The sequence below is a fragment of the Ursus maritimus genome, unplaced genomic scaffold (genome assembly GCF_017311325.1).
Source record: "Ursus maritimus isolate PB19 unplaced genomic scaffold, ASM1731132v1 scaffold_8, whole genome shotgun sequence".
Taxonomy (NCBI): domain Eukaryota; kingdom Metazoa; phylum Chordata; class Mammalia; order Carnivora; family Ursidae; genus Ursus; species Ursus maritimus.
The window spans coordinates 81,375,289-81,400,192 of NW_024426996.1; the positions used below are offsets into that span (position 1 = coordinate 81,375,289).

A 24,904-nucleotide genomic window follows, 5' to 3' on the forward strand; every position below is an offset into this window, starting at 1 on the left:
GTCTCAGTTTTCCCAGTTGTAAAATGGGACCAGCTGCAGCGCCGCCCCCAATACAGGTCGCGAGATGGAGCCGAACCCTCGCGGGGACTGTGGCGGTTTCACCGCTTCTAGCTGTGTGCGAGGCAAGGCAACTCCGTTTCCCAGGGTGCCCTGCGTCGATGTGACGTCTCCCAGCGCGCCCCACGCCGGCCTGCCGACGGGATCCCATCTCCCAGAAGGCCCCGCGGGCGGAGACACCATCTCCCAGAGCGCCCAGCGCCCGCCTGGCGCCCACCTGCCGTAGCCCACCGGCTCGGAAATCTCGCGTCTGTTTTCCGTCGGGGGCTGCGGGCCTCTCCCGGACGGCTTCCTGGCGGCGGCGGCAGCGCGATGGACAGCCCGGAGGTCACCTTCACGCTGGCCTACCTGGTGTTCGCCGTGTGCTTCGTGTTCACGCCCACCGAGTTCCACTCGGCCGGGCTCACGGTGCAGAACCTGCTGTCGGGCTGGCTGGGCAGCGAGGACGCCGCCTTTGTGCCCTACCACCTGCGCCGCACGTCTGCCACGCTGCTGTGCCACTCGCTGCTGCCGCTCGGTGAGCAGGCCGGACCCTCCCCCAGAGGGTCCTCGGGGCGGGGCACCGGCCTGTGTCCTCCTTGGTGGGCGGAAGTGGCCCCTCGGGCTCGCGGCCGAGTTCCGGGACCCCAGAGGTGGAGAAGAGTCTGGGGAGGGCGCGCGGACCCCCGGTCGCTGCGAGCTCAGGAGAGTCGCTGACCCCGAGAGCCGCGGCTGTGGACCAACAGCCCGTGCGCTCTGAGTCGGGTCTCTCGCGTCCGCGGCTCCCGAGAGCGGAGAGGAAGGTGCTGGCGGCACGTGGCCGCTTTCAGGTGGCAGAAATGAAGGCTTAGAATATTGGGGGGCAGGCAAGGGGGGTGATGCTTCGCCCAGCTGGGGCAGGTCGTGAGTCATTTCGTGCGGGCAGTTCCCAGGAGAGGGGCATGAGTTAACTGATTCTAACAGGAAGGTGGAAGGACCTGGGAGAGCAGGTGGCCTTGTCCCAGGCTTTGGAAGGTGGGTGTGGGAAAGGAGGCAGAGATGGGTAACCCTATGGGGGTGTTGCAGATGCAGAAGTTGGGGGGGCGTGTTTGTGTGGCAGGCGCAGGATACTCACAGGTGGCCCAGGGGTTGGCCTGGGCGGAGACCCAGGTGCTCTCTGGCCTCTGAGAGGCTGATTTGTCGGCTGGTTGGACAGGGGACTGGCTGGAAAGCGGGGTACTAGATGTGTGTATGTGTGGGTTCTCTGGAGGATACAGAGCGGAAGCAGGTCTGGAAGGGCAGGTGGCTGCTGGGGGCCCGGTCTGTGGCTCATGGACTCAGGAGTTTCCAGGAGTTTCCGGCTTTCAGCAGGCGCAGCATTCTGGGCCAGGTGTGGAGGGGCTGGGCTGAGGCCAGGCATGTGCAGGAGGGCTTCCCGCCCATGCTAAGATGGACACAGGGCCTTGGTGGCAGTCTGGTGGTCTCCTTGGTCAAGTGGTCTCTTTGCCTGTGGTTGGGGTAACTATGGGGCTTTCTCAGCCTGAGGCCCCAGCGCTCCTGTGAGGCAGGGATGCCAATTAGCTGATTCCTCAGATGAGGAAAGTGCGGCTCAGAATTTGGGCTCCCAAGAGGGCCATGGGTTGGGTTTCTGCCGTGGGAACTAAGGGTCCCCACAGCTTTCTGAAATCCCTTTAGCCACACCCTTCCTATAAGCCTGCGAGCGGCTGGGCCGTCACCATGCTACAAATGGACAGAGAAACCAGAACTTAGGGAGCTCAGTGACATGGAGGTGAAAGAACTTGGCCTGTGATCAGTTCTGGGGTCTTTCTCTTCCTATTGAACTTGTTTTGAAAAGCTTTGAAACTTTGTATGCATGTTATCTACTGCTGCATGATAAGTTACCTTAAACGTAGTAACTTGATCAACAGCAAATGTTTACTATAATTTTGCAGCCTTAAACGTGCTTATGGAGGTATCAATTATCTACTTCATTATCTACTTGAGTCCTTTGGACGTGCACATTGGCCCTGATCTGGCCAGGAGGGGTCCTGGAGTTGTGGTGTTCTTTGCTTACTGTTTGGCACACAAATCTGAATTCTGGGTTGGGCCACCCTCTGATTTGCCTCCTCAGAGGGGATGGCATTGGGAGGCCAAGACCCCGCCCCTGGGAGGGCCAGCGTGTAGCTCTGCTTTGGGTGACACCAGATCCTTGTATTTGTTTTTGCGTTTTTTAGGTTTTCCTATTTCCGTAATCATGTATTCCTCGTATAAAACTCAAGTAGTAAATTGAAAACGTCTTTTCCTTATTTATTGTATTACTGTCATGGGTAAGGGTTGAGCTGGGCCAGCTGTCAAGGCAGGTAAGGCGCACCTGCCCTGGGGTACCGTGGCCTGGCCCTGAGAGCTGACTGGGGCGACCCTTGTTGGGCACTATGGGGAGAGAACAGTGGCCTGGCAGTCCCGATTTCTGCTGAGGCCCTCCCCATCCTTTTAGGCTACTACGTGGGCATGTGCTTTGCAGCTTCAGAAAAGCAGCTCTACTCCCTCGGCCAGGCCCCGGAGGCCTGGCGGCTCTTCCTCCTGCTGGCAGTGACTCTGCCCACCATCGCCAGCACCGTGATCTACTACTGGTCCTGTGATCAGTGGGCCCACCACCCGCTGGCCCGCACCCTGGCCCTCTACGCCCTCCCGCAGTCAGGCTGGTGGGCTGTGGCCTCCTCAGTCAACACTGAGTTCCGGCGGATCGATAAGTTTGCCACGGGGGCCCCAGGGGCTCGTGTGATCGTGACAGACACATGGGTGATGAAGGTGACCACGTACCGTGTGCATGTGGCTCAGCAGCAGGATGTGCACCTGACTGTGACAGAATCACAGCAGCACGAGCTGTCACCAGACTCCAACCTGCCTGTGCAGCTCCTTACCATCCACGTGGCCAGTGCCAGCCCTGGCGTGCAGGCCTTCGACATCCGGTAGGTGTGCTTGTGGCCAGGGTGAGAGTGAGGCTGGGGCATGCTGGAGGCAGCCAGCAGCCAGGTGCTAGTCTTGGGCCCCTCTGGGAGGTGATGATGAGTGGAGCAGGCTCTTCTAGCTACCCTTCCAGCGGAACCCTCCCTCAAAGCCTCTTGTCCCCTCCCACCCCCGTAGGTACCCTCTGCTTCTGCTTTCTCCATGTTCTCCTCTGAGCCGCATTTTGCAGCTCTTTTCGGGGAGCACGTTAGGGATGTTTGGGGGGGTGGTACAGGACCAAGGCTTAGTGGCTGCCTTGGCTTTGGTGACCAAGCCAAGGTCTTCCCATTCCATTCAGACTGCTGACAGTCCGTTGTTCCTCTCCTGTGACCCCCCTTTGTGCCTGAACTTGTTGAAAACCAGGCATTCTGTGTCTCAGCTGCAATCCCCCTACTCTCTTTGCCCTTCCCTGCATCCCTTGGGGGCAGGTGGCTGATGCTGGTTCTGTGGCCTCTGGCCTCAGGGCTATCTTTGCTGGCTGGTGTTCATCAGGTGACTGGGCTAAGCCTGGGTTCCCATGTTCTGTGTGGTTGTGGGTGCCCTGTCACCCTAGAGGCACCTTGGCATCCCCACCAGGAATGATGGCCCTGCCCTGCAGAGGGGCCTTGGTTCAGTGGCCCCAGCCCAGCAGCCCCCACCTTGTGCAGGCTGAACTCCACGGAGTATGGTGAGCTGTGTGAGAAACTCCGAGCGCCCATCCGCAGTGCAGCCAACGTGGTCATCCATCAGAGCCTGGGCGACCTGTTCCTGGAGACATTTGCTTCTCTGGTGGAGGTCAACCCAACCTACTCGGTCCCCAGCAGCCAGGTGAGGGCTGGGTGGGAGCAGGTGGGTTCCCACAGGTCAGGCCCCCTGGGTGCAGGGGGGAGGGCACAGGGCTGTCTGGCCAGGCTCCCTATGATCCTCTTGGCCTGCCCACAGGAGCTGGAGGCATGCATTGGTTGCATGCAGACACGTGCCAGTGTGAAGCTGGTGAAGACCTGCCAAGAGGCAGCTGAGGGCGAGTGCCAGCAGTGCTACTGTCGCCCCATGTGGTGTCTCACCTGCATGGGCAAGTGGTTCGCCAGCCGCCAGGACCCGCAGCGCCCTGACACCTGGCTCGCCAGCCGCGTGCCCTGCCCCACCTGCCGTGCGCGTTTCTGCATCCTGGATGTGTGTGCCGTGCGCTGAGCCTGCTGGCTGGAGCGAGGGAGTGGCCTTGGGGGTCCCAGCGAGCCCTACGAGGGACCCCACAGCCACCGTGAGGAGCAGCCAGGGCTCCAGGCCCTCATTTGTGTTGTCAGCCAGGGGCTCTTTCCCCAGCATGACGAAGGATGAGGGTTTTGTTTAAAAAGGAAGTTTTCTTCAGCAGTGGCAGTGGAATGGGATTTCAGTGTCTCTGCTTGCTTTGCTTCTTGCTTTTCCAGGTGGGGGCAGGTGCTGGACTTGGAACATGGTGTGGTGTGCGGCCATTTCCAGAGCATTCTGAGGCTGCCTGAGCTGTCCTCTGGAGACCAGGGGTCTGCCCCCGTGGCCCTACCCTGAACCACTTGCCTTAATTTTATGTAGCACACCTGCCTTTCAGTTACACGCCAGACCCAGGTTTATCTAAACTGGTTGCAGTCAGTCCTCCAGGCTCCTGTCTCCAAGCTGGCTGCTGGCCCTCTGCTTTTGTGTCCTGTTTGTACCCCACCAGGCTGCTCTGAGGGCCTGGGGGAAAGTCTGGTGGTGCAGAGAGAGACTGGGGTGCCACTCCAGGGTGAGAGCACTGCCTGGGGCTTCCTGGGTGGGTTGGCGCCTACCTGCCACCTGCCCCTGGGAGATCCTGGACTTCCTGTTAGGGGCTGGCTTCTCTCAACTCCTGTTCTTTAGCTGCATGCTCGTGGAGGTTGTCTATCTCCTGGAAGGCATGCACCTCCGTGCCTACTGCTGCTCCGTCAGTCCCGAGAAAGGCCAAGCCTGACTCCCAGCCAGAGGGGCTATTGAGCTGAAGACACAGCGACATCCTACATGCAGGCAGGCTTGTTGGGACACGGCACAGGGCTGGCCACAGCTCTATAGGGTCTACCTGGATCAGAAAGTGATGTGCCTCTTCCCAATTCCTGGTGGCACATCTAGGAGGGAAGTAGCAGCCAGGCCATCCGGCCCAGCTCTGACTGATGTGGTTGCTGGAGGGGGCCCTCGTATTTGTAGCCCTAATCCCCCTAAACCTGCTGTTTGAAGCAGGGGTGATGGACCCAGTCGGTTTGACCTGCCCAAGGCCACACTGAAGCCCAGGAATTTGGGACCCAGCTTCGTGGGCTAACAGGGTACCCCGCAAATGAAGGCCATCAGAGGGGAGGGCAAGCCCAGCCTCAGCCCAGGGTTTCAGGTGCTTTCGAAGGACTGGGTTGGGTTATTTTTACTACAAAAGAAAGTTTTATAAAGATAAATTTATTGTAGCTGAGCGATATGGTATTTAATAAAATGATAGTCTGAAGTACATAATGGAATATTGTTTTTCCTGATCTTCGAACTGGTAAAGGGGGAGAAGTCGCCTGGGAAGTAGCAGCACTGTGCCCATTTCTGTCTAAAAGGAGGGAGGCAGGCGCTGCAGGAGCCGTAGCCTCTGTTTTCGCAGCTGCACGACAGAGGTCTCAAGACGCCCATTCCCGGGGCTCCAGTGGGAGTGGGGCTGGGTTCTGGAGAAGGGGTGGCGGCCTAAGGCCGTGGGTTCCGGTCGGGGCCTCCACGCCCGTCCTCACGGCGCACAGGTCGGAAGGGCGTGGAGGGTCCGCGGAGTGCGGGCAGGGATCAGGAGCTGAAGGCGGCGGAACTGAGTTCTGCGGGGCGCGGGGAACCGACTGAGGCTGGCAGCACACCGCAGGCCCGAACGCTGTCGGCTCAGCCGGCGACGCAGCCCGACGCAGCGCGGCGGCTTTCCCTTCCGGGTTCCCGTTTCCCGCCTGCGCAAAGGCCGCCCCCGCGGGGCCGACCAGTCAGAGACCGTCTCTCCGGGCCGGCCAATCAGGCGCGTCCACTCTCGGGTCTTGGCCCCTCCGAGCGCCTGCGTCGCGCGCGCGTCCGAATCTCCCGCCAAAGCCCCCCCCCGCGCCCCCGCCCCGGCCCTGCCCGGGGAGGCGCGGCAGCACCGGTCGTCCCCATGCTGCGCGGGGGGGGGCAACCTTTCCTCGGGCTGCTCCTCGTTCGCCCACACGGCGTCGATCCGCCGCCTGCCAGAAGGCAGCGTCGGGGCTGCGGCCTCGCGTCTCCCCGCCCAGGCACGGGCCGCCTGGGGAGCGCGCGCAGCCGCCTGGGCTCCCCCGCCGGCGTGGGCCCGATGGTCTCGCCCGCCGCGGCGCGCGCGGGAGCTCCTGGGGGCGGGACCGGCGGCGCATAAAGGCGGTTGGGGGCGGGGCGTCCGCGCAGATCCTGTCAGCGCCGGTGCGGGAGAGGACGCCGCCGCCGCTGGTCCCGGACCCCCGCCCGAGGACCCCCGCCCGAGGACCCCGCCGCGCTCGCCATGGCCTGCCGGCCGCGAAGCCCCTCCGGCTACGGGAGCCGCCGCGACGGCGACGCCAGGTGAGGCGGGCACGCTCCCCGGGGCGTTCCGGGCTGGCCGGGGCGGGGGTCCGTGGGAGGGCGCTCGGGGGCCTCGCGGCGCGCCTCACCCCTGACGCGGCCTCTCGCCGGCAGTCCGCCGCCCCCCGCGCGATGGAGTCTCGGACGGAAGCGCAGAGCCGACGGGAGGCACAGGAAGCCCGAGGACGCCGAGGGCCCCGCGAAGTCGGCGGGCGACGGCCGACCCGACAGGTGGGCCCGGGGCGCTGCGTGAGCTTGGGGTCTGCAGGGCGCCGCCCGGCCTGTGCGGCCTGCGGGGCACCGCGGGTCCGGGGCCTCACGTTCAGCCAGTTATGTCGCCTGGGGGGGCGGTCTTGCTTCTGGCTGGTTGGGGCGCCTGGGGTCCCCTGCCTGACTAGTTCAGGGGCCTGGAGCCTCAGCGGGCTGGTGAGAGCACCTGTCCCCACCCGACCGTTCACGGTACCTGTGGGTTGTCCCCTGACGGTTGGTGGTGTCGGTGCTGCTCGCCGGTTGGTGGAGGAAGGTGCTGTGGGTCGCAACGCTTGGTTAGTCATGGCGCCTGAAGGTCGCTGCGCCTGACTGTTAAGGCTCTTGTGCCTCAAGCGCTTGAGTTCAGGTGCTTGGATCTTTGGACACTTGACTGTTAGGGCACCAGTGTGTCCGGCGTGACTGAGGTAGAGGGAGATGCCGCGAGAGTCTCCAGTGACCGGCGTCCACAGAAACTGGCTTCGGTCTCTGAGTGAGCCTTATGGTGTTCTAGGGACGGTGTGGGAGGCCGCCATGAACTTTCCAGGACATTTCAGCACAGCTAGTTAGGTCGGGCCTCAGAAGGATCCATTTAGAGACATGTCGTACCACAGTCAAGAAAGGCGTCCATACTCCAGAGCGCAAACCAGCGTTTCCGTTCCAGATGCCTCTGTTCGTCATGGTGCTCCCGGGTACTTGTCTGTGAGGAGCCGTTTCTAGGTGGGGTCGTGTGCTCCTCCTGCCTGTCCTCTGACATGGGTGGCTCAGCTAGTCAGGGTGTTTCAGAGGACGGGGAGGGGCTGAAGAAAACCAGGGGGCAGTGGGGAAGGCCAGTGTGCTCTTCAGAGGCCGCGGTCAGGGAAGGCCTCTGTTGGCGCCCTTTGTGTGCAGACTGGGTGACTGGGATGTGGTCGCTGTAATGGTCTGTGTGCCAAGGCCCTCAGCTGGGGAGGAGTGTGTCCCGTCTGAAGCCTGACTAGCAGAGGACAAGGGGGGTGAGCAGCTAAGTTCAGGTGGAAGGGGAGGTGGGGAGGAATGTGAGGTGCACGTTAGACCTTTTAAGGCAGTTCTTACCCTTGTTGAGGGGGATTCGGAGAGGAGTCTGCGATGACTCAAGTGTTCCCTCTGAAGGCCTTTGTTCCTTGTGGACCCATTTGCTAAGATGGAGAGGGTGGGGGTAGAGCAGACCTGGCATGGGGGAGGAGTCAGTAATTAACGAGACCTGAGTGTGGACACAAAGGCCACCCACACTCTGCATGAATGGGATCTCTGAGTATAGTTCTGGGGCTAGAAGAGATACTTGGGAAGAGATGCCGAGTGAGTGCCTGGAACGTGCTAGAGCTGGATGTGATGTGAAGGAAGCGATGAAACACCATCGAGATCAAGATCTCGGTGGTCTCCCGTTTAGCTGAGGAGAAAATGTTAAATCCTTACATTGCCTTGAAAGTCTTGTATCCTCATGGGTACTCCTCTAGCTCAGTAGTTAGCCACCTGGGCCTCCTTACTTATCGAACATGGCAGAAGTGCCCTTGGCTCCTGCTCTTGGCTCTGTGGGTGCTGTTTGTCTCCCCAGTCTGCTGTGGTGATGCGTGGGGGCTGCATACAGGGGCCTGCAGTAGAGCCAGGTGCATTTCCATCACGGGATGTGGGAGGTAGTTCCTGTGGAGGCAGTTAGCTCATTGTACAAAGTAGGCTTTGTTTTCCGTTTGAGCACTTTCCCTAAAAGTACTCTTGTCCTAAGATAGGAAAGGTTGGTGACTACGGCTTGCTTAATCTAAAAAGTTGGCTTTAGTTCTACAAAAATGATTTTCTATTATGCTACCAAAATATGCGACGTACTGGAAGGTCGTTTATAAGCTCCTTTTAAGAGTTCAGCAGTCTGTCATGGCCCAGACCTCAGCCTCTTGGTCCATGAGTGAGGACACTGAGGTCCAGCTCAGAACAGCCTTCCATTTGGTTCCTGTCTGTATCTGGGATACAGGTACTGAGTTACATTAACTTTTCATTTATTAAGTTGACTTCAGACCTTGCTAAGCTTTTTTAGATTCTGGAAATTTAGTTTTAGAAATCTAATTTTAGTTCTTCTGGGTGAGGTAGCTATGAGAGAAGAAATGGTAATTGCGCATAGGGATCGTTCGTCTGTTCCTGCAGTTGCGTTTTCAAAGCGTGCTGTGTGGTTTGCAGCTAGGGTGCATCCGGTCGCTTAGAGTGGCAACTAAAGTTGTGTCTAGCTTTGATGCATCAGTGGTGGCCAGTAGAAAATTGAGGAAAAATAGTAATGTCCATGTACATCTAATTTACAAATAATAGACATACCAATAATTTTGACTGCCAGAATTCTTGGCAATAAGCCTTTTTCAAATTGCTTGCTCTTTTTTTTTTTTCTTAAGATTTTATTTATTTATTCGAGAGAGAAAGAGAACATGAGCAGAGGGGAGAGGCAGAGACAGATGGAGAAGCAGGCTCCCCGAGGAGCCGGGAGCCCAATGTGGGACTTGATTCCAGGACTCTGGGATCATGACCTGAGCTGAAGGCAGGCGCTCAACTGAATGAGCCACTGAGGCATCCCTTGACGAAAGGTTTCCTTGATCTCTGGATTGAGCTGAGCTCCTAGTTTACACTTAACCCAACTCTAGGGGGTTTACCAGTACACTAAGTCCTAATGTAGCAGGGACTCCTATGTATATTCTCCCCCTATTTTAATTAAGTGATATATTCTGAATAATTAGGTGCATTTAAAAGTAGACAGTAGCTACTGTTTATTAAGTACTTAATATGTGCTGGTCAGTTTGCTTCGTATGAAGTATTATCTGATTCCTTTTTAAAATACTGAAAAATAGCTTCTCGTTTTTGTAAGTAGAAGAACAGATTGTATTAGGCACCATTGTCTGTGCTGAAGATGGCTTATTGACTCCGCCTTCCCCCCAGTGGACTGTTCCTCATGATCCACTGACACTGGCACATGAGGGGGTGCCTACAAGTTCAACAGACGAAGGCCAGTGAGGCTTGAAGTGAATTGCCCAAACTCAGTGAGCTAGTAAGCGATGGAGCCCATTCCCTTGGCACTCTCCAAACAACATCTGAACATCTCCTGGTGTGCTGTTTGAAAGGACACTGAACACAGGTGCCGTGGTTCAAATGCACGTTTTCATTGTATTACAGTTTTACCACTCCTGAAGGCCCGAAGCCCCGTTCTAGATGTTCAGACTGGGCAAGTGCAGTTGAAGAGGATGAAATGAGGACCAGAGTTAACAAAGAGATTGCAAGGTATACATCCCAGACTGTTGTGAAGTGTTATCTGTGGTGTTTCTGATTATATGTTGGCTTTGCGGTATGTGTTAGAAGGATGATTCCTCAGTCTGGTCCCCATCCCAGCAGCATTAGCAGTGCCTGAGCACTCGTTAGAAATGCCCATTGTCGGGCCTTACCCCAGGCCTGCTGAATGGGAAACTCAGGGTGGGGTCCAGCCATGTCTTAAGCTGTCCAGATGAGTCTGCTCCCTGAAGTTTCAGGACTACTGTCTTAGTGGCCATCCTTCCACCATGGAGGTAGGTGGGAGATGGTACTACCATGATGTGCTCTAACCTTCCACATTGGGTTCTGCCACCCCAGCAAACGGTGAGGCTCTCTCTTTAGATAGGGAGCGCACTCTTGTCTCATGTCTGGTTCAGGTACCAGCTCAGAAATGGGAGAGCACAGGGAGGGGTTCCTAACTTGGAGCCTATGAACCCCTTGCAGTTGTACCCAAAATTGGTATGTATATCCAAGTTCTCACAAACTCCAAGCTACGGCCTCGACTCGTTGAGGTTCAGATGTTGCATCTTTAAACACTGCTTATCTCTCTTGATTACATTCTCTCTGGTGTTTTTGGGTTTTTCCTTCCCTTTGAAATATGCCATCCAACCCAGCTGATTGAGCTTTGAGTTAAAATGCTGTGGCTTGTAATCAGTTGGAGTACGTTGAACTGAGTCTGTTCTTAATTCTTATGAGGAAGTGAGTCCTCTCAGCAGGGAAGCAGGGCCGCATTGCCTGTTGCACCTCTGCAGTGGTTGGTGGTGTTTACAGCTGTCTCCTTAGGAAAGGCACAGGCGCACGTGGGGGTGAGTTAGGACCACTCAAACGGCTGCTTTAATTTCTTTTAGGCATCAAAATGTATGTGCGTGGGTGGGCAGTATGCCTGATTAGAAAAGTGAACTGGAAGTTCACAGACGTGGGCTCCTGCAGTGTTTTGAATTAGTTCTTTTATTTATATAAATCTCAATTTTCCCAACTGTAGAACTAGGATGTTTGATTTGGTCTGTGTAGCTTGTGTTCCGCTCCCAAGGCTTATAACAGCTCTCCTCACATACCCTCACATACCTAGATGTCCTGATCCTTGCCAGGGACTATCTGCAGATTTTATGCTGTGTATGGATACCCCTGTCTGTCTTGACCCTCCTTTGGTGGACCCTGCTTTGTTCCTCAGTTGTCTCATAGGCCTGTCTCTGAAAATTGTTCTGCCTTGCGAAACAGGCCTGCTCTATTTTGGGCCACCCTGCCGATCGCACCCTTCCTGATGGAAAGCTGCTGCTTTAGTTAGACCCAGGTGGTTTGACCTGCTGCTGATGGTATCTGCCTTTTTACCAGAATTTAGTTCACTGTACTTCAAGGAGGATAATACACACTCCATACCAGCTGTCTGAAAATTGGAAAATGGGGTTTAGTCATACTTGAAGCCAGTCTTTTTCAACTAGAGTCCCTGAGAGAATGGAGCCCTACAGAAAGTAATATTGAGGGCCTGCTTTCTCAGTTCTCACAGGCTGGTACAGAATTGCTGCTTTTCTAGGTACACAGGAAGTAAACTCATTCATTACTTCCTGGTGTCCAGACTGTACTTGGTGCCTCAGCAAACTTGGGGGCTGGCACTTTTGGAAGGAGACACAGTAATATATGACATATTTTAGACACATGAACTTCTAGCTTGAGGTGGTTCATGGTTTCAGTGTTAGATCAAGCTACACTCCTTTGGCTGACATACCTTGGCAAAGCAGGGTTTTGGTAGTTGCTCTCATAGAAATCAAATGCCTCCTGAAATCCATGAGGAACAGGACTGGGGTGGTGGTGGTGTGGTGTTCAGTCTCTTTCCAAGATTGGAGAAGGTGAGCAGAACTCAGTAGGCACCCTGTAAGTAATTGTGCTATTAGAAATAAAAACTGTTTATCTTAACTTCACATTATCTCAGCTTTAAAAAGTAGATCTCACTACTTAACCTGAAGATGTTAGGGGCTTTTTTTGGCTTAGAGAATCTCCATTACATACAGTGGTGCCCAGGGTCATTGAGGTAGTTGTTCGCTCACAGAGCCTGGCTGCTCTAAGCACTTTGTACGAGCTTGGCCTATAACTGACCTTCTTATGAGAAAAGATGACCGAGGGAGATTGAAGATAAACGGAACCACTGTGTCGTTACCCTGATTCACTCACTCGACCACACGGCTCAGGGAGAAGGCCTGACCTCTGGGGGCTGTCTTAAAAGCATTATGTTCAGTTGATTTGTATACCTTGCTAAAACAGCAATGTTTATTTTGCTCTCAGGTATAAAAGGAAACTTCTCATAAATGACTTTGGGAGAGAGAGAAAATCCTCATCGGGAAGGTAAGTGTCCTGTAAATGTTTCTTCTCTACTTTGTTAGGCCTGTCACCCGTTAACGGGAAGAACTGTGCATAGGATGCTGGTTTCTCAGCGGCTTGCGCTGCTTAGTCCTTTTTCCCTGCTTTGGAATTTGTACCTCTTATGTGCTGCATTCCCATGGAGACAGTTCTGAACTGTTCTGGGATTAACATGGTTTGGAATCCAGAGGACAAATGTTCTTTCATTGTTGTGTTTCAGCGTTTTCGTACGTAACAGTCTTAATCTTGAGGCTCGTTCTGTCTATCTCATCATCAGTTCTGACTCCAAGGAGGCAGGGTCCACGGTGCCAGCTGACTTAGAGACAGACGAGAGCGTCCTGATGAGGAGGCAGAAGCAGATCAACTATGGGAAGAACACCATCGCCTATGACCGCTATATCAAAGAAGTGCCGAGGTAGTCTTGTCTCACTGGCGCGTCCTGACGGGGTTGTGGGGCACTGCAATCTAGACTCTAGTCCGCTTCCGTGGAGAATCTTACTCTGGGCGTACTTCATGCTCCCTGAGGACCATTGAACCACTTTGATGCACTTTCGTGAATGAAGAGGAAGAGACGGGTGACTGAAAACCCAGGGACCTGAAGATAAGAAACTAATGTGTTATAGTTCAGGGTGTTAGATAACGTTTCAGGTCCCAGGACCCCTGTGGTCTCAGAAATGTAAAGCTGTTAACATGCGTGATGGGGAAAGAGCAAAGCTCAGGTTGCAGGTTGTAAAGATGGTTTTGGAGAACAACGTGAGCCTTGCCCCTTCTTGCTCCAGTGGTGTACTCTCCCTACCCTGCTCCTTACACACAGGGTTGCAGCGAAAGCTTTGAGAGGGCATCCATTTCTTGGTAGGACTGGGGTTCAGATGTGCTTTTCTGGAGCACAGATAGCAAAGGGATAGTAGAGTCAAAGGGGTAGTGCTCTTTCATACATTACTTTTGCTCATAGAGTCTCAGTTGATCTATAATTTTTTGGTAACTGTAATCTCAGAGTTTGGTTAATCTTTGAGCTGATGTACAGATGCGGATGTTACGTACTAGGACAACCTCCCTCTTTCCTGTAGACACCTTCGACAACCCGGCATCCATCCCAAGACCCCCAACAAATTCAAGAAGTATAGTCGACGATCCTGGGACCAGCAGATCAAGCTCTGGAAGGTGGCTCTGCATTTTTGGGATCCTCCAGCTGAAGAAGGATGTGATTTGCAAGAAATGTATGTCTTCATTGCATTCTTGTCCTCTGTTTCTGCGATTTGTGCAGTGACTGAAATCGCTTGATCGCTTTTGTGCTGGTTATCATGGTATTAAGTCCCCCGGAAGTTCCGAGAGAGCAGAGTAGCCAGCGGCCGTGGCTTCGTGTCTGTTTTTCCTGTGCACATGCACGTAAAGTCGGACGGGTGGACTCAGGAGGTTGGCAGAGGGAGGAATCTGCTTCCTGGGTTTAATTCACTTTTTGTAGGTAGAGGAAATGAAGCTCAGTAAACCTAGTAATATGCGGGCTGTTTATTTGTTCTTAAATTTTAAAATAAACCTGCTAAAAGGTATTTGTGTAACATGTTGAACTATGAAAAGAAAAGGTTTTTCTTAATTAAGGAAGCCTTTTATCTTCCCCCCCCCTTTTTTTTTTTAAGGATTTTATTTATTTGGGGGGGGGAGAGAGCGAGCAAGCATGAGCAGGGGGGAGGGACAGAGGAAGAGGGAGAAACAGACTCCCCTAAGCATCAGGACCTCAACCGAAGGCGGCCGCTTTACCGACTGAGCCACCCAGGCATCCCTCCCTGTGGCTTTTAAACTCAAGCCTATTTGGAAAGGCCTCAGGGCTGGGTTTTTGCCCTAGGGTTAGGATGGCTGTTGAACAGGGAGGTGGAAAGGACGATTTTTTTCCTACTGTGATACTATTGTCCATTCTTTAGGAGTAGAAAATTGGAAAATTAGTGATTGCAGTGTTCATCCCCCCCCCCCATTGGGCCTATAATGACGCTTCTACTTAGAAGGATGCTTGTGGGTGTGTAAACGGTTGCACCACTGTTGAGAATGGGCAGGTGGTGGTGTGCTCTGAGCCAGGTGGACGTTTCCCCTTGCCGTTACTGCCGCCATCTCTACCTGTGCAGGGTGGGGAGGTAGGGGGTTCGCTGGAAACTGTTCTGAATGCTTCGGGTGCAGAGGTGATACTTGTCAGTCAGTGTTTGCACAGGGCAGCATTCTACTGATTGTGCTTGTATTCACTGAACTGGCTCGGAGGGCCTCCCTGCTGTAAGTGCCGGCTGATGTACCTGTTTGCTTGCACTTGGCAGACATCCTGTGGACCTCAGCGAGATGGAGACTGAATCTGCAGAAAGCAGCTCCGAGTCCCAGACAAGCTCTCAGGATAACTTTGTAAGTGCCTTTTCTTGGTTTCGTTCTCTCACCATGGGTGTTTCAGGTTGGTTGTTGACTGCGTTTGCCACCTGAGCTGACTTGGAAGCTGAAGTTTGGATCTGGTGCTTATGAAGAAGGGGCTCCTTTATCCCTTCTCTGACATCATTGAGATGTCGACTTGATGGCGTTCCTAGGTGGTGGCCTTAATTGAGGTTTTTGGTTCAGTCCACCTAATCAGTCCTACCATTTTCATTTTAAAAGTGAAAGGCCTTTTTCCCTCTGATTCTAGCGTCTGTAGGCCTGTCCTCGGCATTAATTTTAGGCTGTCTATAGTTTGTGGTGATTTGCTAGTACAAGATCATTTGCTAATTACTACTAAATAGAGGTATGCTTTTGGCCGAAGGGTTTCCTCCACATTTGCCAGTTTTTAAAAATTACTTGTTTTTTTTGGGGGGGGGGAACTGTAAAAATTAAAAACAATATACAAAATTCCCTCATGTAATTCTGTAGTGGTTGGTTGGGTGCATGTTCCTTCAGACTTTTCGCATGTGTACGAGCAAGTATATATGAGCAGTTTATAATAAAAGCCCTTTATTACTTTTATAATGGAGACCACCCTGATATTTGCATATGGAAATACTCAGCATATTAAATGAAAAAAGTAGATTGAAACTAGAAAAAAGCAAATATTGGTTGTGAAGTACTTATGCTTTATATGGGATCATCCTGTACTGTATTTGGACAGTTGAGAAGCCGATAAAATAAAGATGCATAGTTGCCTTTTTCTTTCTCTCTCTCTCCCCCTCGCTCTCTTGGCAAACCTGGCATGTGTCTTTCCAGTCTTGTGGCCCATCCGCATACCTCACGCTCTTTGTGACTGACATACGTGACTGCTCGGTTAGGAATAATACGAATGTCCAACGGTAGAGGAATAGCAAAGTTATGTCAGAAGGAATAGAGCCATTACAGGTGGTTTTTGAAGACTGATGACGTGAGAAAATTGTGGAGATAAATAAAAGGATACTTAATGATGGAATGATCCCAGTTTTGTGGATATTTAAATGTGTATGTAGGCCTAAAAGAAACCCATGAAAATCTCAACTGGTGGCATCCTTAGTTTGGATCAGGAGTAACCCTTGTCCCAGCTCAAGAAACGGTTTCTGAATATATCACCTGCAGAATCAGAAGTTAGAGGGAGATGCTCAGGCCCAGGGGGCAAGGGGAGGGGAGCCAGACCATGAAGATTAGAGGCAGGGGTCCTGGTGGGAGTCCTGGGGGTGCAGAGGAGGTGGTTCAGAGATGGCTGGATGAGCTGAAGGGAAGAGAAGCCCGGGCCTAAGCCCTTTATTTAGTACTACGAACAGCCAGGTAACTGGGCGTCCCTCAACCACCCCACTAGACGCTGGACAGAGCCATGATGTCATTGTGTTCCAGAAATGTCATGCAGACAGAATGTTCCTGTCTAATTAGCTGTCCGTGTTCAGGCCTCCTGGCTGCCCTAAGAGTATTGTTTTTACAAGTCTTTTTTTTTTTTTGATCCACAGTTTAATTAAGCATTACATGTCTAAATTGCCATTTCTTTTTTTTTTTTTAAAGAAGGTTTTTTTTGTTTTGTTTTGTTTTGTTTTTAAAGATTTTATTTATTTATTCGACAGAGATAGAGACAGCCAGCGAGAGAGGGAACACAAGCAGGGGGAGTGGGAGAGGAAGAAGCAGGCTCATGGCAGAAGAGCCTGATGTGGGGCTCGATCCCGTAACGCCGGGATCACGCCCTGAGCCGAAGGCAGACGCTTAACCGCTGTGCCACCCAGGCGCCCCTAAATTGCCATTTCTTACATTTTCTTTAACTTCGAATAGTGTTCTAGCCATTTTCCTCCCACGACATTGACTTTTTGGGAAGACTTCAGACTAGTTTTTGTAATGCAGAGTTCCTCATTTGGGAGTTCTCCTACTGTTTCTTTAAGAGCTAGATTCAGATTGAACACTTCAGGCAAGAATGTGACCATGGTGGGGGGTATATGTCCCTTTGTTCCATTATTGGGGATGTTAAATTTATATGATTCAAGTGGTATCAACTAGATTTTTCCATTGTAAAAACTTTTTTTTTTTTTTTGAAGATTTTATTTATTTACTTGAGAGACAGCAAGAGAGCGCGCAAGCAGGGGGAGCTACAGAGGGAGAGGGAGAAGCAGGCTCCCTGCTGAGCAGGGTGATCCCAGTATCCTGGGATCATGACCTGAGCTGAAGGCAGACGCTTAACCAGCCGAGCCACCCAGGTGCCCCTAAAAATAACTGTTTTTTAAATGTTCACTTAAAACTTTGGTTTTAGTTGGTATAAACATTGAGCTTCACTGGGTTTAAATGCCCGAAATCGTAAACTTTTAACATTTGATTCTATGACCTTGTAATTAAGGTTTTTTAATGAAAACGCAAAACCTGTTCAGTAAGGCGATTCAGAAATACGCTAACTTGAACACTGCTGTCTCTTGCCCTGAGAACCACTGTTGAGTTTGGCCCGGTCTTTGAGCGGGTGTTTGTGCTTATGGAAGACGTGTGTGAGCGCACACATCGGAGCTTTTCGTTTCGTACAGTGCCTTGCACGTAGCACCTGCAGTCCCTCTGGGAACGTGGTTCCTGGGAATTATAAGTGAGTGCATAGACATACGCTCTGTCACTGGATTCCCAAAAGTTGTGTGGTGCAGGATGGGCTCGGGAGTGGGCTGTCCTCTGCCCTGGGGCTAGAGCAGCTAAGCTTGATCCTCCTCGGCTGGTGAGCGCATGCTCAGTGGTTTGGTGGGATTCTGCTTCAAAAGTTACAGGGGAGCGGGTGGTGGTGCACCCGGTCCATGATGTAGCCCCCTTAGGGTCAAAGTGCTGGGGCTCAGACACCGTAAAGGGTCAGTTAGTTTCTAATGGGTTGGTTGGTGGGTAGGGATTTGACATATCCACATAGAAGAAGGAAAGATTAATGTTATCCATATGTTTTAATTAGGTAATGGGTTTGGATTCTCTCACTAGCATTCCAGCATGCGTAGACCTTGGCTGGTAGTGCTTCATCTTAGTCCTGTAGCCCTGTGGGCACCAGGGGAGGTGGTTGCCCTGGTAGGGGTGCGGTGCACAGCCTTGCACTTCGTGCCGCCAGCAGCAAGTCCCACGATCTCAGGAGCTAGCCCTGACTGTGCCCCTGTCTTCCAGGACATGTACTCTGGCACGCCCACCAAAGTCAGGCACGTTGACCGCCAAGTGGAGGACGAGTTTGATCTGGAAGCTTGTTTAACTGAGCCTTTGAAAGATTTCCCAGCCATGAGCTAACTGATGCCACCCGGAGGCCACTGGGAGTGAGAGTTGCCTCCACCTGGCAGGGTGGGGGCAAGCCAAGCACGGGTCCTGCGTTGGTAACCGGGTCCTGCGTTGGTAACCGGATGGTTTCTGTTCCTAGTTCATAATCGCGTTATCTCATGGTGAACTGTTACTCTTGCCTTATTTTCTTAAGAAATGTTCATTTTATGTATAGTGAGTGTATTCTGCATGTTTTAAATTGTAAATGGAACTAAACCCAAGGAAAATTGAACTTGAAGCAGTCTTGAGAACTTAATTGCTTAATCCCTCCCATTCTCCAACTTAACTTGACAAGCATATTTTAACTGGTTTTCCATGAGTGTGTTAGACATTAAGTTGTTACTTGTCAGATGGCTGGTTTGAGGTTAGCCGCACATTCATGGGGCCAGTCATACATCAACTTTCTTTACTGGTATCTGAGTATCCTCATAATTGAATAACTTTAATGTCTTTACGAAAGCTTAATTTTGGGCCTTTTGTCAGTACATCAAGGTGTGTTTTTTTTTCTCATACAGAGCACTGAATAGTCAAAGGTAGTAAATCGAGCTGTTAAGGGATTTTATGTAATTTATACGGTCTTAATTTGGTACTTGTAAATAGCCCTAGGTAGGCCTTCTACCTGTGATACTCCAAGAGTTAAGGCAGCAGAGGGGTTTAGAAAGAACATTTTTTTACAGTCAGTTAATTTACCATGTAAAATTGCTGTAAATGATGTGTACAGATTTTCTGTTCAAATATTCAATTGTAAACTTCTTGTTAAGACTGTTATGTTTCTATTGCTTTTGTATGGAATGATATTGCAAAAATAAAAAGAAAAGAACCTTTTTTAGCTGATTTATTATGTTGCCAAATAGGCTAACTGCTGAGATAGTTCCTGTGTTTGGAGGACCTGAGTATCTGTCCATACTGTGTGGCCCTGGGGAGGACAGCGCACGGTGGTGAAGGAAGTGTGGCCCGGGCTCATTGAACTCTACCCAGTCAGGAGGACCTTATTTCATAGGTTTGCAGCTCTGGTGGCGGATCTTGGTCAGGCCAGAGTCACATCCAGATCTCCTGTCACTGCGGAGCCTGGCCACATTCGGCGTGTCCCAGTGGACTTATGGAGGAAGCCAGGGGACCGAGGTTTGATGCTCATTCAGCACCTGGGGTGGGTGGCAGGACCTTTCCCTGTTTCCTGAGACAGGCCAGGACTGCGCAGTCTGCCTTGGAGCAGAGTGAGCATCGGACCTGGGTTTCGAGAGGCAGCCCTGACCACTGCATGTCTTCTGTAGTTATGCACTTGAACCCTGGAAACTTGGCCTACAGACATGGCTGTGGCCACGTGCCCTAAGGGTGGTCCCTCTGACATGATGCTGATGTTGCCTCAAGCAAAAGATGGGTTTTGTCAGCTTTGTAAGAGGTCTTTCAAAAGGGCAGGAGCCCTTCCTTGTTCACTTTGTTGAGCCCATACTGCATGTGACCTGCTGGAGACAGGGCGCTCCACAGTCTGCACTCACACTCTGCTGGGGACAGAAGACTGTAAGCACAGTGTCAGGTTAAGGGGTAAAAGCAGACGGGCAGGGGGCTTGGGGAGGACTGGGAGGTGGGAAGTCATCATTTTTTATAGCCTGGTTGAGAGATGCCTGATGAGGTGGCATTTGGACAGACATGCTCTCAGGATCACCCATCTCAGAAGGCAGCAAGTGCAGAGGCCCTGGGGTAGAAGTTTTGTGTATAGACTGCTGGCAGAATCCTCACATGTGGGAGAGACTTTGTCGCTGGGCAGGACTTGGCAGGACTTTGGGGAGGAAAGTGCTAGCGGGTGCCTCTGGGGCTTTGAGGACACCCGGGGGTGGGGTTGGTGGGAAGGTGTGCAGATATTAGGAACTGGAGCAGAATGGGTCCTGGCCATGTAGTGACGGAGTTTAGCAGCACTGTTGCGTGTGGGGTGGAGAACGACAGACTGGATGGTCTGGGCAGGAGTTCCAGCCAGCACTTCCTGCAGAAGCTTCGGCTGAAAGCCTGGAGGACAGCGGGGCCCGAAGGAAGGGCTTGCATGCAAAGGAGCGGCTCTCACTGGTCTCCATTGCCCTCAGCCTTCCTGGGGACACGCAAGGCTCACATTTAGATGCGGTGTCCTAGCAAAGGTCAGCCCCGCGGGACGGGCAGGAAGGTGTGCTCTGTGATGACGCTGTGGCTGTGAAATGCTTAAGACCTTAGAAAGTCGGGAGCGGTGTCCAGGTTTCCAAGAAACTCCGGAGCCGTCCGCCAGCAGAAGCTCAAGACGGAGCGGGGCTTTTGAGGATACCCGTGCTGGTGGCTTCTGTGGAAGGAATTGAAGTCCAAGAAGTTTCGCAGAGCCTCGGAAAGCTTTTGAGAGGATTACATTGTCAGAAACACTGCTGGTTCGCACTGAAAGGGACAGGCAGGAGGAAGTGAAAAGGGGCCCTGGACTCTTCTGATGCGACTGGCAGGACCCACGGGCAGGAAGCTGTACGGCGGCAAACACGGCCTGCCTTTTTTTTCCCCCTTTGGAGGGGGGTGGCAGAGGGAGGGAGAATCTCACGCAGGCTCCATGCTCACGCGGAACCCAACCTGGGGCTCAACGTGGGGCTCAATCGCACAACCCAGAGATCACGAGTCAGCCGCTTCACCGACTGAACCACCTAGGTGCCCCAAACCCAGGCTGCCTTTTGGGGAAAAAGAATAATTCAGAGGGTGGACCCAGGAGCCCAGAGGCAGAGCTGGGAAGCATGGAGCCCCCTGATGGATCAGGACAGGCATGGTGGCTCCTGTGTGCCTCCGCCAACTCTGAACAGCAGTGTTGGGAGCAGTTGGCCAGGCCAGGCCCGTTGCTGTGCATGCGTGCGTGTGTGTGTGCACGTGTGTGCACATGCGTGTGGGGTCAGTAGGGCTGGGGATGGAGGGCAGATAAGATGTCTCTCCACCTCCGAGGTCTTCAGACTGAGAGGAGCTCCACACCAGGAGAGCCCCTCTTGGGAGTGAGATTCTGGCCTTCAGGCTGGTGTTGGAGGAGGAGACCTGGGGGCGTTGAGGGGCTTGTCCCTAACTCGTGGCCAGAGGGTGGGCTGGGGTGTTCTTAAACAAGGGTGATGAGGCCGGGTTGGCTGGAACAGGGGTGTTGCACATGTAGACTTGGGCTGAGTGAGGTGGGCAGCAGGGAACATGACATCTGATTTAGGTTCTAGAAGGATCATTCTGGCTACTGGGTTTTGCTTCACACTTAAATTCTTGGAATGCCCTTAAGCAACAAGGAAATCAATCTTCAGACTTTAGTTCTTGCCTTTTAATGCTGTTAACATAATCTAGTATTTTCTATATGAGTGTTACAAATAACCAATAGGCTAGGAATGAGTCGTCTTTATTCTTGACTCTTGTACATCGAACCAAGAAGTGTCAGAACTAAATTAAGTTTGTCCAGCATAATTAATTCTTAACAATTCCAGGCTGATTGTTATCTCGTTCCTATTGGTGATTCATTTTCCTGTCTCACCGTGCGTAGATGTGGTCAGCTTATCAGGGCTATCATCCTATGTCCCCCAACTTTTTTTTGTGCGTTGGAAAGCCATTCTTTCTTGTTGGTCTATCAGGATCCTTTCCCTTTGGTAGGAAGACATCGGTGGAGCCTCTCAGGTGAGTCCACAGTCTCTGCCTGAACCAAAAGTCTGCACTGTTGGCTTTCTGGACCTGTGTGGGTGGCTCTTGTGATTAACAGAGGTCTTTTTATTCCATGTAGCAAAGTCCCGTCACAGTACTTGGCAGACTGAAAGTATCTTGCATGTTAACAGTTGAGCTGTCGTCTTTGAACCTGGGTTGGCTGGGTGGGAGGAAGTGTGCCTTTTTGATCATCGGGTCTGCATATTTTATTTAAGGGTGGTTTTAGTGATTTCTCTGTGTTTGTGTGCGTGCATGGGCGTGCATGTGTACATGTGCGTGTCCACACACGTGTGCACGTGCGTTTTTTTGCTCTATTGTTGCTGTTTTGGTTGCTTTCCAGTGTGCAGGCTTTACTTGGACCTTATGCCACCTTGTAAAACACACATTTCAAAGATGCTTATTCAGTTTTCCAGAAAAATAGTTCCCTCAGTGCAGTATAAGAAGCCAAGTCTCCAAATGTGGGCACTAAGAGCTTTGATGCCTGGCGGTCCAATAAAGGCACCAACCGTGCACGTGTCCTCAGCTCTCCACCTGGCCTGGTGCATCAGGGGCAGTGTGTGTGGAGTGTGGGATGCAGACCTGCCACTCAGTCCCAGCTCGTCTTTTCCCGCTGTGGGATGGGGCCTTCACGTCCCCATCTATAAGAGCGGGGTAATAGCGTCTACTCCGTAGGATGTCTGTGGGGATTCAAGGAGATGGTGAATGCCACATGAGCAGCCGGGGCTGCCAAGAGACCCATTTAATGTGTCACCACAGCCCAGCAGTCGGTTCTTTCCTTCACTGCCACTCAGGGCTGGGATGGTCTTCGGGCAGAATAACAGGTGCTTAGGAAGTTGGAAGCCGATGACAGAGGCGTCCTAGCCATTTCATGGAGGCCGAGATGTGGGTGGCTGTGCCCAGGGAGCGGTCCCAGAGCTCAGTCCAGTGCATGCTGCTCCCTCAGGTCAGTGCCATGCCACGTGCAGGGCATGTGACCTGTTCCCCAGTGTCCCTGAAGGTGATTTGGAGAGTGCTTTCCAGTGTGACAGCTATTCGTGCCCTTGGTGTGCATTCTGGGGAAAAGGCAGAATTTGAGTTTCTAGAGGAACTTCCTTCCTCTCCTTGGGCAGAATTGGGCCTTTCCCTGGGCCTGTGGTTGATGCAGGCAGGCAGTGCGAGGCTGTACGAGTTCTCTCTCGATGCATAACAGGTTTCCCCAAAACTTCGTGGCTCACAAGAATGACAGTATCTCCGTTTCTGTGGCCTACTTGGGTCCTCTCATTCAGGCGTTGGCAGGACTGCAATCAGGAAGTTGACCGGGGAAGGATCCGTGTCCAACTTCACGTGGCTGTTGGCCGGAGACTGCCCTCCGTTCCACAACAGCTGGCTTCTCCGTATGGCGGCTCGCTTAGAGCATGCAAGCAGGCAGAGTGAGCCAGGGCCAGCCAGGGGGAAGTCACAGGCTTGTGCAGCTTGAGTTCGGAAGTGACACCCTGTCACTTCTGTTGGTTAGCAGCAAGCCGCCGGCTGGCCGATACTCAAGGAGAGGGGATTACGCAGGAGTGTGAAACCGGGAGGGGATTGCCGGAGCCGTTTTAGAAGTCAGCCTACGGCACAGGCACTTGTGGGCAGTTGGGCATCCGTGGCCGTGAGCCACAGCCTAAATCTCTCCTGTTGTACAAAACTTAGTAGGGTTCTTGAGAGAGAAGCAACAGGATACGGAGAGGTGTATAGATACATTGCGATATTACAGTATTCGTCCTTTCTCATACGGTAGGGTAGGTGCACATATCACACGGGTCCTTCCTGTCTGGCTGATTTCACTGAGCACAATGTCCCCAAGGTTCATCCCTGTTGTAAAAGACGTCAAATTGTCCTTCCTTTTGTAGGCTGCGTGATATTCCACTGGACGGATGGGCGACATTTCGTTTATCCGTCATGGGCATTTGGGCTACTTCCTCCTTCTGGCTGTTGTGAATAATGCTGCTGTGAACAGTTTACAGATATCTCTTCAAGACCCAATTTTCAGTTCTTTGTGTTTTTATACACCCAGAGGTGCAATTGCTGGGTCATACGGTAATTCTCTTTTTAGTGTTTTGAAGAACCTCCATACTGTTCGTCATCGCTGCCTTTTCATTTTTAAAGCAGCGTATTTTGAAAAGCAAATATTTTCAATGTTGATAAAGTTTATTGATTTTTTCAAACTTTCTGGTTTGTGCCTTTCATGTATTTTTAAATATATTTCTGTTACTGGCTTCTTGTCTAATTCTGTTATAGTCAGAGGGTGGGCTCCGTAGGATTGCTGTCCTTTAAGGTGTGTTAAATAGATGGTGATCCGGCCGCGCTCTGTCCTGAAGACTGTTCCAGGCACGCTGCGTTCCACTGTGCGCGGGCGGGTGAAGTGCTCTGCTCATGCGCGAGACTGGTGGGCAGTGGTGTTCACGTGCACGGCATCCTTCCTGAGTTTTCAGCTCTGCTTGCTCTGCAAGCTGCTCTCTGTGGGCCGAGAGGAGTGTGCAAACCTCCACACAGAACTGTGGGTCTGCCTGTTCCTCCCCGTGGTTCTGTCCGCTTTCTACTTCATGTATTTCTGAGCCCTGTTGGGATCCTTGCATCTTTCTGAAGAAATGCCTGTTTTCTCCTTGGACAATGTCTTTCCTGCTGCCTGGTAACCCTCCCTAACATACCCACTCCAGCCTTTTCCCCCCGTGGTAAACAATTTATTCTTCTACCTTTGTTGCTTTCGGGGGGAGAAGCACAGATGAACTGTTTACAGAGATGAAGAAAATTCACAATGGCTAATACGTTTGTGAGGCAAGCTCACCGAAGCAAAGCAGCTGATAGCAGAACAAAATAAAGTAGGGCGGTGGGGGGGAGCCTTCCTTCTGAAAAAGCCTGGGGAAAAATGAGCCAGTTACCTCGAGCATCTTCAGTGAGATGAGCAAAACCACCCAGGTTGGGTCTCAAGGACACGGACATTCAGACAGACAGATCAGCTCACACCCCTGGTGAGGTCTGTCAGCCAGTCCGCCGAAACGCGTTTCACCGGGGTCGTGCCCGGAGTCCTTGCTGCTGCCTGAGGTTCCTTGGCTCCTGTGTGCCTCTGTGTCTGAGC

The 24,904-nt window shown here is 52.4% G+C and overlaps 2 protein-coding genes across 9 annotated transcripts in view; both read left to right on the forward strand.

The window, feature by feature from the left end:
- The window catches only part of TMEM129 (transmembrane protein 129, E3 ubiquitin ligase), a 7,389-nt gene extending 1,905 nt beyond the window's left edge, over nucleotides 1-5,484 (forward strand). The window contains exons 1-4 of one of the 2 annotated variants that reach the window (XM_040625204.1): nucleotides 37-574; nucleotides 2,510-2,984; nucleotides 3,669-3,828; nucleotides 3,943-5,484. In XM_040625204.1, coding sequence (XP_040481138.1) covers nucleotides 370-574; nucleotides 2,510-2,984; nucleotides 3,669-3,828; nucleotides 3,943-4,191 — 1,089 coding nt within the window. In that variant the 5' untranslated portion in view covers nucleotides 37-369 and the 3' untranslated portion in view covers nucleotides 4,192-5,484. Of the gene's footprint in view, nucleotides 1-36; nucleotides 575-2,509; nucleotides 2,985-3,668; nucleotides 3,829-3,942 lie in introns of those variants that run through there. The other variant, XM_008706176.2, reaches the window with a different exon arrangement.
- A 925-nt stretch (nucleotides 5,485-6,409) lies between these two features.
- LOC103676523 (stem-loop binding protein) lies at nucleotides 6,410-18,978 on the forward strand. 7 transcript variants are annotated; one of them, XM_040625206.1, is made up of 8 exons: nucleotides 6,410-6,561; nucleotides 6,676-6,792; nucleotides 9,970-10,074; nucleotides 12,379-12,438; nucleotides 12,674-12,868; nucleotides 13,521-13,670; nucleotides 14,751-14,832; nucleotides 15,655-16,405. In XM_040625206.1, exons 1-8 carry the CDS (start codon nucleotides 6,503-6,505, stop codon nucleotides 15,739-15,741), a joined length of 855 nt encoding a protein of 284 aa, XP_040481140.1. In that variant the 5' UTR covers nucleotides 6,410-6,502; the 3' UTR covers nucleotides 15,742-16,405. The 7 variants fall into 7 exon arrangements, with proteins under 7 accessions (XP_040481140.1, XP_040481139.1, XP_040481141.1 ...); XM_040625205.1 differs by lacking the exon at nucleotides 15,655-16,405 and adding an exon at nucleotides 18,010-18,978 and having other exon boundaries at nucleotides 6,411-6,561; XM_040625207.1 differs by lacking the exon at nucleotides 15,655-16,405 and adding an exon at nucleotides 18,010-18,978 and having other exon boundaries at nucleotides 6,412-6,561; nucleotides 12,731-12,868.
- The last annotated feature ends 5,926 nt before the right edge of the window (nucleotides 18,979-24,904 follow it).